General features: G+C 44.9%; 1 protein-coding gene across 1 annotated transcript in view; it reads right to left on the reverse strand.

Annotated features, from left to right (window-relative positions):
- Positions 1-11,328: 11,328 nt before the first annotated feature.
- The window catches only part of HCK (HCK proto-oncogene, Src family tyrosine kinase), a 48,344-nt gene continuing 45,311 nt past the window's right edge, over positions 11,329-14,361 (reverse strand). Inside the window, exon 13 of the mRNA XM_037734465.1 lies at positions 11,329-11,882. Within this exon, the coding sequence (XP_037590393.1) occupies positions 11,659-11,882 (224 nt within the window). The 3' untranslated portion in view covers positions 11,329-11,658. The remainder of the gene's footprint in view (positions 11,883-14,361) is intronic.

The raw sequence follows: 14,361 nt of genomic DNA on the forward strand, positions 1-14,361 counted from the left end.
AAACTGAGCCTCCCCTACCCCGGCTGCATTGTGGGTAATAGGGGTGTGTGAAAATGCGCTCGTGCTCTCGGTGCCATCTTTGCTACTGGCAGGACGACCCATTGCCAGGGTTACCTGAGACCTTGATTTGAGGGAAAGGGTGGGCACTCGGGCTCCGAGAGCAGTCCGACTCCAAGAATAATTTGTAATTATATATTTAATTTTTTGTTTGACTAGCCCATATCCTCTCTAGTAAACTGTAATACCTATGAAGGTAGACCCTGTTTTTTTTTTTTGAAGCTCGTTCTGCCTCGTTCCCATCTGTAAAATGGGAGGGGGATTTTATACCTTCATCATAGGCTTGTGATGAGGATTCAGTGACACAATATTACATAGCATGTATTCGATAAATAATTGTCAGTATATACTTAAGTATACTCCTTTGGCTTATGGTAGATGCCCAATACATAATTTTTTAAATGAATGAATGAAAAGTAGCATATTCAGTGGGGGGAGAAATCTTTGAATGTGGATGTCATGCACTAGCTTAGTGTGTGACTCGAGACAAGTCAGGTAATCTTCCTAAGCCTCAGTTTCCAAATCTGTAAAGAGACTCAAAGAATCATGGTATTAAGATTAGAAAATGAACTCGAAGTTCATTTGGTCCATGTATAACACTTTAAACTGAATAGAGTACCAGTGCTATCTCAGACTGTTTCAAAAAGCTATTAAAACATGATTTTAGAATAATAATGATGAATAATAATCATCAGCATTTACTGAGCATTTGGGGTGTGCTGCAGCACTTAGCATTATGCTAAAACAGTTTAAGACTCTTTATCTAATTCTAGGGAGCAAGAGGCAGTTGAACTGTGATTCCCCACCAATGGGCACCACTGTGGTGGATTTTCGGCAAAGAGAGCTGCCATCTAGTTCTGTCTATCCTTGCATGATGAGCATATGGTTTCTCTCCTCAAGAGATAGACCCTATTTTACTTCCTGTTGAATCTGGCTGGTCATGTCAGTTCCTTTGACCAATAAGATGTGCTACAAGTGATTTTGCAAGTACTGAGTCTAGGCCTTAAGAGGATTGAAAACATCTGATTCTACCTTCTTGAGTATAAAGAAGTATAGCTACTCCACTGGAAAGGTACCTGGAGAGAGAGAAAGGCCCAACCAACTCCTCAAGACATTCTAGAAACTCCAGCTGAGCACTATAATATGTGATTGAAGGCATCTTGGACATTCCAGTCCCCACTGAGCTACTAGCTGAATGCAGCTACGTGAATAACCTCATGAACACCATGTGGACCAAAAGAACTGCCTGACTGAGCCCAGCTGTTGTAGATTGGGGTGGTTTATTATAGGTCATTTCAGTAATAGATTATTGAAACACACACCTATTTACTCTTGTGGCCTGCACAATCATCCTGAAGATTGGCAGTTTGGCTGTTAACCCCAAGGAGGAAGAAGCTTGAGAGACTAGGATTGATTTGCTGCAGTCTCACAGATTGTAAGACTAGTTTCCAGACTTGAAACCAGTTTTCCTGGAGCTTCAATCCTGGGTGTTTCCCACCATTTCTAGCCTGAAGAAGGAAAACTGGTAAGGAGCAAAGCTCCATAAATGGTCTATTATGTTTAGTATTTCCATTTTTTTTTCTTCTCATGCTTTGTATTTTTCCATAAAGGACTTTCATATCCCAATCTCTTTTGGTGACATAAGCCAGAATCCTAGAACTAGACTGCCTGGGTTCAGAGCCCATCTCCACCACTAGCTCCATACATGGGCAAGTTTCTTTTTTGTTTTCTCACTTTTTTTTTTTTTTTTTTTTGTTTTTGTGTCACTCTGTTGCCCAGGCCACAGTGCAGTGGCATGATCTCAGCTCACTGCAACCTCTGACTCCCAGCTTCAAATGAATCTCTTGCCTCAGCCTCCTGAGTAGCATGGATTACAGGTACACACCACCAATCCTGGCTAAGTTTTTGTATTTTTAGTAGAGGTGGGGTTTTGCCATGTTGCCCAGGTTGGTCTAGAATTACTGACCTCAAGTGATCTGCCCACCTCGGCTTCCCAAGGTGCTGGGATTACAGATGTGAGCCACTGAACCCGGCCTAAATTTTCTTCATTGTTGTAAAACATGGATAACAACATATTGACTATTTTAATGGTTCTTAAGTGCACAATTCAATGACAGCAACTACATTCACAATGTTGTCAATCATTATCATCATCCATCTCCAGAACATTTTCATTATCCCCCAAGCCAGATATCCACATGCAAAAGAATGAAATTGGACCTTTATCTCACATCATATACAAAAATCAATTCAAAATGGTTTGAAGATTTACAAGGCCAGAAACTGTAAAGCTACTGGAAGACATACAGAAAACCTGACATTGGCCTGGGCAATGTTTTTTTTTTTTGGATATGACACCAAAAGCACAAGAAACAAAAGCCAAAATACACAGGTGGGATTGCATCAAACTAAAAAGCTCTGCACAGCAAAAGAAAAAACAGAGTAAAAAGGCGAACGCCAGAACTGAAGAAAATATTTACCAATCAAATACAATCTGATAGGTGGCTAATATCCAAAATATATAAGGAGCTCAAACAACTCAATAGCAAAAAAATCCCAAATAACTAGGTTTAAAAACAGGCAAGAGATCTAAATAGACATTTCTCAGGAGATAGACAAATGGCCAACAGGTAAATGGAAAGGTGCTCAACATCCTTAATCATCAGGGAAGTGTAAATTGAAATCACAATGAGAAATCATTTCACATCTCTTAGAACTGTTACTATCAAAAAGAAACATAACAGAAAGTATCGACAAGGATGTGGAGAAAGGGGACTCTTGTGTGCTGTTGGTAGAGTGTAAATTGTTACGGTCACTACAGAAAACAGTGTGGAAGTTCATCAAGATTAAAATGAAAAATAGAACTATCATGTGATGCAGCAGTCCCACTTCTGAGTGTATCCAAAAGGGAATGATATCAATATCTGCGCCCCCAAGTTTACTGCAGCATTCTTCATCATTGCCAAGATATGGAAACACTGCAATTCCATGCAGTGCCCTATAGAACTGGACAGTCTTCCTCTAGACTTTCACCTCAGAGGATGCTGTAATATCTATAGTTTTTGTGCTTGTCACAGTGTAACACTATAGACACCGCACACTGTTACAAATTATAGCTGTAAACTATAATTTATATTTAATATAAATATATATTTATAACTATATATTATTTCTATTTATAAATATAAAAAGTGTGTATGTTCTGGAGGAAAAGTTCCACAAAGGCAAAAGTGCCCATGAAAGTCACCATGCAGCTCTGGTTGGTAGCTTGAAACTGGCTATGGTGGGAATGTTTACACGACAAAAATCAGGAAGTGCTACCAATCAGGGCTTGAATTTTTGTTTTGCTAGCAACTTTTTTTTTCTGTAAAGGGCCAGATTGGCAAATATTTGGGGCTTTGCCAACCATATGGTTGTGTTACAACTACCCAACTCTGCCATCTTAGTGCAAAAGCATCCACAAATGCTACATAAATAATAGACATGGCTGTGTTCCGATGAAGTGTAGTTTGCCATAGTTTGCCAAACCCTGGTCTAGACTTAAAGTGATGGAGAAAAATGCTAATATTTCAGATTAAATTTAACAGTGTGCGGTGTCTATAGCTGTTACATTGTGACTAGCACAAAAACGTGACTTTATTTGAAACTCCCTGTTGAACAAAGGATTTGCTCATATCTTTGACTAGGTCAAGTTCCGATATATGGCTTCTTTATTTCACTTTCACCTTATTCATGAATATAACCAAAACTGTCAACCCACATTCATGTTGGCGCTATACTGGGAAAGGGTACCTTGTCAAGCAAGTTAGCACTGTGGGCAACTGAAGCTTAATCCCTTGGAGAAGCTCTGGGAAATGATGCAAACCACACAACCTAGAGTTACCCCACCCGGGGGCAAGGGAGCAAGGCTATTTATACACCAACTCCCAAAAGTCTTTTGTTGAGTTCTGTTCCCAGAGGGTGTTAATTCCTTGGCACTTTCAGCCTTCTGGGAACACTGGCAGCTGGGGCTTTTTTGCAGTTTTAGGGAAAAAAATCCTCAGAAACAGTGATGCAGGATAATGGCCCCTGAAAAGTCCAGCCCACTCTAAGAGATACGAGCAGGGCACTGGCAGTGCGTGTGGCACCCTTGGAGGTGAGAGTCTAGAGGAAGATTGTCCAGGTCGATATGGTGGTTGTGCTGTAAAATGTCCCCAGGGATCCAGGTTTCATCCAGCTTTGCCATCTTTAGAGTTTATCTTCTTCAGTGTCCAAGATGGCAACTATAGCTCCAGCCTTCACATGTACATTCTAGGCAGCAAGATAGGGGAAGAGATAAAAAATAATGGACACTACATGGAACTGCAGGTAACCCCCTTAACACACACATGTATACTATATCACACACCACCACACCTGGCTAATATAACTATACATATATCTATATCTAACCTCTATCTATCTGTCTATCATCTATCTATCTATCTATCTATCTATCTATCTATCTATCTATCTGTCTGTCTATCTATCATCTACCTATCTATCTGAAGGGGCAAAGATCCTATACCACTTATCTTTTAAGAAAGGTCCCTGGACCAGGTGCGGAGGTTCATGCCTGTAATCCCAGCACTTTGTGGGGCCAAGGTGGGAGGATCGCTTGAACCTGGGAGTTTGAGACGAGCTGGCCAACATGGTGAGACACTGTCTCTACAAAAAATTTAAAAATTAGTCAAGCATGCACCTGTGGTCCCAGCTACTCAGGAGGCTGAGGCAGGAGAATCCACTGGAGCCTGGGAGTTCAAGGCTACACTGAGCCACGATTGCACCACTGCACTCCAGCCTGGGCAACAGAGTGAGACCCTGTCCCAAAACAAACAAACAAAAACAAACAAACACAAAAAGCAAAAGGTCCCTGGAAGCTGCTACACCATACTTCCACTTTCCACCTACAACCCATTGATCAGAACTTAGTCACACTTTGCTGCAAGGGGGAGGTAGAGTGTAGCCTTCATTCTGGGTGGTCATGTGTTCCTGATAAAAATTCTGTTTCTCTAGAAGAAGGAGGAGCTCTCATGAGATCTGGGGGTCAGCGGGGTGAGGAAGAAGAAGGGGGAACATGGCTATGGGGACAACTAGCAGTCATTGCCAGCCCCTACAGTGGAAAGGATGGGCCGAGCATGGCTGTTCATGCCTGTAATCCCAGCACTGTGGGAGGCCGAGGCAGGTGGATTGCCTGAGGTCAGGAGTTTGAGACCAGCCTGGCCAACATGGCAAAAACCTGTCTCTATTAAAAATACAAAAATTATCTGGGCATGGTGGTGGGCACCTGTAATCCCAGCTACTTGGGAGACCGAGGCAGGAGAATCGCTTGAACCTAGGAGGCGGAGGTTGCAGTGAGCTGAGATTGCGCCACTGCACTCCAGCCTTGGGGACAAGAGAGAAATTCTGCCTCAAAAAAAAGGAAGGGATACAAATAGAGTGCAAATTAATACAGTCTTACGGTCAGTATATAATGTGATGGGGACAGATACATGATCAAATCAAGGGTCCAATTAGGGGAATAAGGCAGTAGCTTTCTTCCATATTATAGGAGGAGAATGAAGCAAATGCTTTATATATATTTAAACTCAAGCCACAACTAGTGGCTAGACTGAAACAAGTCATTAGTGCCTCAGAAAGGAGCATGTTACCCTTGCCTTCTTTCATCACCTTCCAGGGGAAGACAGCATGCAGAATTGGTGACACAAAATTCATCCCCATGTTTTTGTTTGTTTAATTAATAAACTTTTTTTTCCCTGGAGACAGAATCTCACTCTTGCCTAGGCTGGGGTGCAGTGGCGTGATCACAGTGCACTAATTAATAGACTTTTTTACCCCGTAGAGACAGAGTCTCACTCTTGCCTAGGCTGGAGTGCAGTAGTGTGCTCATAGCACGTTACAGTCTGGTACTCCTGGGCTCAAGTGATACTCCCACCTCAACCTCCCAAAATACAGGGATTACAGGTGTGAGGCACTGTGCCCAGCCGCCAAATTTTAAAAGCAGTTTTAGGTATACAGAAAAACGATTAGTAAGCACAGAGTTCTCATATACCCCTTCAGCTTGCCTCCAATTTCCCCTATTATTAACATCCTGTGTTAGTGTGATACAATTGTTACAATCAATGATCCGGTGTTGATACATTATTAACTAAAGTCCACACCGTACATATGGGATCATTTCTCGTGTTGCAACTCTGTGAGTTTGGGCAGATGTATAGTGATGTGTATATGCCATCACAGTTTCATATAGAATAGTTTCAAGGCCCTAAACACCCTGTGTTCCACCTATTCATCTCTCCCTCCCTTCCCACACCAGACCCCTGGTAACCACCCACTTTGTTGCTGCCTCCATAGTTTTGCTTTTCCAGAATGTCATATAGTTGGAATCGTACAGTATGAAGCCTTTTCAGATTGGATTCTTTCTTAGCAAGCTATATTTAAGCTTTCTGCATGTCTTTTTATGGTTTGGCAACACTTTTAAAAATAATTAATTAATTTATTTATTTTTGAGATGGAGTCTCACTCTGTCATCCAGGCTGCAGCGCAATGGCACAATCTTGGCTCACCGCAACCTCTGCCTCCTGGGTTCAAGTGATTCTCCTGTCTCAGCCTCCCGAGCAGCTGAAATTACAGGCACCCACCACTGCACCCAGTATTGTATTTTTAATAGAGACAGGGTTTCGCCATGTTGGCCAAGCTGGTTTCGAACTCCTGACCTCAGGTGATCCACCCACCTTGGCCTCCCAAAGTGCTGGCATTACAGGTGTGAGCCACTGTGCCCGGCTTTTTTTGTTGCTGTTGAGACAGGGTTTCACCATGTTGGCCAGGCTGGTCTTGAACTCCTGACCTCGTGATCTGCCCACCTTGGCCTCGCAAAGTACTAGGATTACAGGTGTGAGCCACTGCGCCCAGCGTCCGGCCTATTTTTAAATGTTCCTTTTGAGACAGAGTTTCACTCTGTCGCCCAGGCTGGAATGCAGTAGTGCGATCTCGGCTGACTACAACCTCTGCCTCCCAGGTTCAAGTGATTATCATGCCTCAAGAAGTAGCTGGGACTATGGGTGTTTGCCATGAAGCCCAGCTGATTTTTTTGTATTATGAGTAGAAATAGGGTTTCGCTGTAAGGCCGGTATCAAACTCCTGCCTCAAGTGATCCACCCTTCTCAGCCTCCCAAAGTGCTGGGATTGTAAGTGTGAGCCACTGTGCTTGGCTATTTATTTATTTATTTTGAGACAGGGTCTCATTCTGTCACCCAGGCTGGAGTGCAGTGGCACAATCACGGCTCACTGCAGCCTAGACCTCCTGGGCTCGGGCGATCCTCCTACCTCGGTCTCCTGAGTAGCTAGGACTGCAGGCACCCACCACCATGCCTGGCCAATATTTGCATTTTTTGTAGAGATGGGGTTTCACCATGTTGCCTAGGCTGGTTTCAAATTCCTGGGTTCAAGTGATCCACCTGCCTTGGCCTCCCAGAGTGTTGGGATTACAGGCATGAGCCACTGTGCCCAGACAAAATTATTTATTTATTTAATCTCACTCTCTTGCCCAGGCTGGAGTGCAGTGGCACAGTCATGGCTCATTGCAGCCTCAATCTCCTGGGCTCAAGCGATCCTCCTGCTTCAGCATTCTGTGTAGAGCTGGGACCACAGTTGCATGCCACCGCATACATTTTAAACTCTATGTAGAGACGGGGGTTCCACTTGTTGCCCAGGCTAGTCTCAAACTTCTGGGCTCAAACAGTCCTCCCACCTTAGCCTCCCGAAGTGCTGGGATTATTTTCTTAGTGCTGAATAATATCCCGTTATATGAATATACTGAAATTTGTTTATCCATTCACCTACTGAAGGACAGCTTGATTGTTTCCAAGTTTTGGTGTTTATGAATAAAGCTGCTATAAATATCCATGTGCTTGTGTGTGTGTGTGTGTGTGTGTGTGTGTGTGTGTGTGTGTGTGTAGACATCAGTTTTCAACTCACATGGGAGCATGATTGCTGGATTGTGTGGTAGTATATGCTCAGTTTGGTAAATACCTTCCAAATACCTTCCAAAGTGGCTGTACCATTGTGCATTCCCACCAGCAAAGAATGAGAGTTCCTGTTTCTCCACATCCTCGTCAGCATTTGGTGTCATCAGTGTTTTGAATCTTAGCCATTTTAGCAGATGTGGAGTGGTGTCTTATTATTTTATTTGCATTTGCCTAATAACATATGACATGGAGCATCATTTCACATGCTTATTTGCTATCTGTATGTCTTCCTTGGTAAAGTGTCTGCTTAGATCTTTCATATTTTTTAAATTAAGTTTTTCTTTTATTGTTGGGTTTTAAAAGTTCTTTATATATTGTGGATACCAGTCCTTCATCAGATATACCTTTTGCAAATATTTTCTCCATGCTTTGGACTCATGTTTTTTCTTTTCTCTGTCCTTCTTCCTCCCTCCCTGCCTCCCTCTCTCTCTTTCTCTCTTTCCCTCTTTCTTTCTCTCTTTCTTTCTGGATTCCATCTTGTTGCCCAGGCTGGAGTACAATGGTGTGATCTTGCCTCACTGCAACCTCCACCTCCTGGGTTCAAGCAATTCTCCTGCGGAGGTTCAAGCGATTCTCCTGCCTCAGCCTCCTGAGTAGCTGGGATTACAGGCACCTGCCACCACACCCAGCTAATTTTTGTATTTTTAGTTAAGACAGGATTTTGCCATGTTGGCCAGGCTGGTCTCAAACTCCTGGGCTCAAGTGATCCACCTGCCCTGACCTCCCAAAGTTCTGGAATTACAGGCGTGAGCCACCATGCTCGGCCATGTTTTTATTTTCTTAATAGTGTCTTTTGCAGAGCAGAGTTTTTAATTTTAAAGAAGTACAATTTATCTTTTTTTTTTTTCTTTTGTGGATCATGCTTTTGGTGTTGTATCTATCCCTATGTTTCTACCTTCTTGGTGACCAGAGAGACAAATCAGTGTTGGTGTGGGCAGTATAAATTGAAAGAGCAGGAGGGCAGGAATTGATCCCTTGACCTTGTCCGTAAGCAATAGATTCCAGCTCCTGATATCGTGCCTTAGTCGCTGTGGCTATCATACTTCTATGAAACAAAACAACCTCGGAATGCAAAGGCTTGTCATAATAAGCATCTATTTCTCTCTCACATGTCCACAGCTCAGATGGAGTTCAGTTGATCTAGGCTGGGCTCAGGCCTGCAGCTTCATCTAGGTCTGCTCCATCTGTCACTCATCTTCCTTGGACCATGTTCTTTTCAGGGCAAAAGGCTGGAAGGCAAGCCCAGCCCCACAAGCACATCTCAAGCCTCTGCTTGCATCACATCTGCTAACATCCCATTGGCTAAAGCAAGTATCATGGTCAAGTTCAACACTGAGGGAGCAGGGAAGTGTGCTCCTCCCATTGGGTTATTATCATATATCGTAAGGGCAAATTTCTATCATAAGACCCTGGGCTCTGCTTTCAGGTACCCAAGACACAAACTAGAAAGCAAGAAAGTAATTAAATGAGCAACTAGGTAAGTTGAAACACTACTAGATTTATTTTCCACTGTTCTTATATTCAGTTCCTAAGGTCAGAACCCCATACTACTCAGGGGTACAGAATCAAGTTCATGTAGGATTCCATGGGACCCTGGAGGGTGATGTGATATAGAACCTTCAGGGGATGCAATAATATAGAAAGGCATTGTTTGCTTTTCCCTCATTGTCCACTTCCTTTTGTCTTTCTATATAAAAAAACTAGCTGCCGGGCACTTTCAGCTGAGGCAATATTCAAGAAGCGCCTAGCACGTCGTCTTCTCTGTTTCCTACACAGGGCTCCCACCCTTCCACTGAGAGCTTCCCTTGTAGGGTACTAAACACTTCTCAGCAGCCGTATCTCCGGACCAGGATTCCTGCAACAGTAAATACCATCTCAGCAAGTATGATGGCTGCTTGGCCATGGGAAATGTTAGGTCTGGGGGATGTCCCCAGCCCTGGGGAGCTGGAAACTGACCAGTTCTTGTAGCAATGGGGCCTAACAGGAAAGTCAGGATCCCAGATTATGAGAAACCATCCTGGAAGACCCAGCTCCTTGAAGGCAAAACCCATTCAGCATCTGGAGACCAGTGGAGAAGGCAGAGCAATGCTCCCTCTACTGAAAGATGTTCACGTCCTGACCCTCAGAGCCTGTGAAAATGTTACCTTGCATGTCAAAAGGGGCTTTGCAAAGCTGATTAGGAATCCTGAGATGAAAAGATTATTCGGAATTATCCAGGTAGATCCAAGGGGTTCTTACAAATTAAAGAGGGGAAGAAGACTCAGAGTCGGAGAAGATATGAGGACGAAAGCAAAGCTTGGAGGAATGAATGAAATGGACTGATGAGTGAAGGAATGGGAGCAGCCTCTAGAAGCTGGGAAAGGCAAGGAAACAAATTCTGCCCTAGAGGCTCCAAATGAAATGCAGCCCTGCCAACCCATTCAGTCCCTCTGACTTCTGGAGCAGTAAGATTACACATTCATCCATCCATCCATCCATTCATCCATTCATTCATTCATTTATCTATTGAGACAGAGTCTTGCTCTGTCACCCAGGCTGGAGTGCAGTGGCACAATCTTGGCTCACTGCAACCTCCACCTCCTGGGTTCAAGCAATTCTCATGCCTCAGCCTCCCTAGTAGCTGAGATTACAGGCACCTACCATCATGCCTGGCTAATTTTTGTATTTTTAGTAAAGACTGGGTTTCAACATGTTGGCCAGGCTGGTCTCGAACTCCTGACCTCAAGTGATCCACCTGCCTCAGTCTCCCAAAGTGCTGGGATTACAGGCATTAGCCATTGTGCCCGGCCCAGTAAGGTCATACGTTTGTGTTGTCTTAAGCTACCAAATGTGTGGTAATTTGTTACAGGAGCAAGAGAAAACTAATACCAGCCAGCAACTATTTTAGGGCAGTTAGAAAACTTCACACATTGAACCCCAATTTTCTCTCCTTTCTCTCTTTCTTTCTTTTGCTTTTGAAACAGGGTCTCACTCTATCACTCAGGCTGGAGTGCAGTGGCATGATCAGAACTTACCGCGGCCTCGACCTCCTGGGCTCAAGCACTCCCCAGCAGCTCGGTCTCCCAAAGCACTAGTGTTACAAGTCAGAGCCACTGCACCCAGTCTGAACCCCATTTGCCTTTGTACTTCTGGTCCCCGGGAGAGTCCTTCACACTTTCTGACTTGTCATACAGCAAGAAGGCACATAGATATTCAGGAATTGGAAGGACAGGAAAACCAACCTTTGGGTAAAGATTTTGGCATTTATATCTTTTATTTAAATATTCATTTCACTATTTTGAAAGTTTCCCATCCAAACCACAGCTGTAACTGAAATCTAACCATTTCAGGAAACAGAAATATCAAGTTGGGGGCTTCCTGAGAATGTCAGATTATGGATTGCTAGAGTCAAAAAGAGATTTTCCAGTCCGACCTACCCACTGGACGGATGAGGAAACTGTGGCTGAAGCGAGGGTGGGTGTCTGGGAGTAGGAAGGCAGCCTGGGCCCTGGTGGGTGGTGCTGGAGCCACCTTGCAGCCACCACCTGGGCCCCTGGCCCTGCCCTGGTCCTGCCCATCATGGCTGCTGTTGGTACTGGCTCTCTGTGGCCGTGTAGAAGTCATCCAGCACACTCTGGATGTATTCAAAGGTCGGCCGCTCTTCCGGACGGTTCTTCCAGCAGCGCATCATGATGCTGTAGAGCTCCTCTGGGCAGTGCTCTGGGCGGGGCATCCGGTATCCACGCTCCAGAGCTCGGATCACTTCAGGGTTTGACATCCCTGAAAAGGAGCCATGGAATTAAAATGGAAGCAGTTGGGAAATGAGATCCCACAGGTGCCAGGCCCCGCGGCCTCGCCAGCAGCCATCACTCCCCACCTCATCTTGCAAGCTGAGCCCCTCCCACTGTGAAAGCCAGAGACTTCCTCCTCCAGCTTCACTTGCAGCTAGGACATGGGCCCGGGACATGGTTTTGGCCAATGGGAGCTGACAGGGAGGTCTCCCGGGAGAGGCCAGGAAAGGTTTTCCTCCCACTTAGAGGACAGTCTTTGGAGAACAGACCCTTCGTCTCTTCCTTTGGACTCTGTGAGATATTTATGATACTTGGAGTTGCAATCACCATCTTACCACATGGGGAACATCATCACAGAGACAGGAACCCAGAGTCCTGACTCAGTCATGCTGAGCCGCTGAACTAACCAGTCACCAGTGCCAGAGCGGGAGTAATAGCTTGCTCTGTTTCAGTTACTCTTAGTCTGTCATTTTGTGGCTTGCAGCAGAACACATCCTTCTGGATTTGGCGTCTATAGTGTGTTGCCTGGTTTTGCCTAGTGCACTCTCAGGACAAAACAGTCAGGTGACCAGATTCAGTGTCACCCTGTGGGTGGGACCATTTTCTTGTTCAATTTAAGTTTTCATTAGTTATTCATAAGAATAGCTATTCAGTGTCCATGATCCCCAATTTTATATTATTGGTTTCAAACTCCAAACTCGGGAGGCCCAGGTGTGTGGATCACTTGAGATCAGGAGTTCAAGACCAGCCTGGCCAACATAGTTAAACCCCCTCTCTACTAAAAATACAAAAACTAGCCACGTGTGATGGTGCACACTTGTAATCCCAGCTGCTCGGGAGGCTGAGGCAGGACAATCGCTTGAACCCAGGAGGTGGAGGTTGCAATGAGCCGAGATCATGCCAGTATACTCCAGCCTGGGCAACAGAGCAAGACTCCATCTCAAAGAAGTAAATAAATAAAAAGTAAGGTATCAGAAAATAAAGGTGACTGCAATTCTGACCTCTACTGCTGTAAATAAATGAACTCAAGTGCCTCCTTTACTTGTATGTCTCTATACTTAAGTCATCTTAAATTTAAGAGGGTTAAAATGGAGCTCTCCAATTTCTTTCTTTTTTTTTTTCTTTTTGAGATGGAATCTTGCTCTGTAGCCCAGGCTAGAGTGCAGTGGTGTGATCTTGGCTCACTGCAACCTCCGCCTCCCGGGTCCTGGTTCAAGCAATTCTCCTACCTCAGCCTCCCAAGTAGCTGGGATTACAGGCACAAGCCACCATGCCCAGCTAATTTTGTTTTTGTTTTTGTTTTTGTTTTAGTAGAGATGGGGTTTCACCATGTTGGCCAGTCTGGTCTTGAACTCCTGACCTTGTGATCCACCAGCCTTGGGCTCCCAAAGTGCTGGGATTATAGGCATGAGCCACCGTGCCCTGCCAGAGCTCCCCAGATTCTATCTCTAGACCATCACCCATCCTGTGGTACAAAGCCAGGGTAATCATCCTTGATTCTCTCTCCCTCACCTCCTAAGTCAACAAGTCAGATCTTTCCTTCTTTTGAAACGTAGCACCAGTTCATCAATGTATGCCTGTCACAAATCCACCACCCTATGCCTGGGCCACTGCTGTGGCCTCCTCATGGGCTGCCACCCTGTTCCCCTTCCTTCCCATTCACGCTTCACACTGAGCTAAAGCATCACTTAAAAATGGAAATCAACAGCCCAGCAACATAGCAACACCTTGTCTCTCAAACAATTAAAAAAATTAGCTGGGCATGGTGGGGGGTGTGTGTGTGTGTGTGTGTAATCCCAGCATTTTGGGAGGCCAAGGCTGGAGGATTGTTTGAGCCTGGAAGTTTGAGACTAGGCTGGGCAACATAGTGAGACCAAGTCTTTACAAAAAATACATATAAAACAAAGAGCCAGGAATGGTGGCTTGTGCCAGTGGTCCCAGATACTCGGGAGACTGAAGAGGGAGGATCACTTGAGCCTAGGAAGTTGAGGCTGCAGTGAGCTATGACTGCACTGCTGCACTCCAGCCTGGGCGACAGAGCGAGACCTTGTCTGAAAAAGAAAGAAAGAAAAAAAAGCATGGAGAAAGGACAAGATCTGATTTACAGTTTGTAATGATCCTTCTGGCTGCAAGTGGAGAATAGGCTGTAGGGTGAGTCGGGAGGAAGCAGTGAGACTGACGAGGAGGCCGCTGCGCCATCCATGGGAGACGATGCTGGCCTGGATGCAGTGGAGACTGCGGGGTTCAAAGTGGTGAGACTTGGGATATGTTTTGGAGTCAAGTAGCCAAAACCTTGTGACTGCTCAGATGTCATAGGGGTGAGGCCGGGCATGGTGGCTCACACCTGTAATCCCAGCACTTTGGGAGGCCGAGGCAGGTGGATCACCTGAGGTCAGGAGTTAGAGACCAGCCTGGCCAACATGGTGAAACCCTGTCTCTACTAAAAACACAAAAATTGGCTGGGCATGGTGGTGGGCACCTGTAATCCC

The sequence above is a fragment of the Cebus imitator genome, unplaced genomic scaffold (genome assembly GCF_001604975.1).
Source record: "Cebus imitator isolate Cc_AM_T3 unplaced genomic scaffold, Cebus_imitator-1.0 Scaffold18, whole genome shotgun sequence".
Lineage (NCBI taxonomy): Eukaryota > Metazoa > Chordata > Mammalia > Primates > Cebidae > Cebus > Cebus imitator.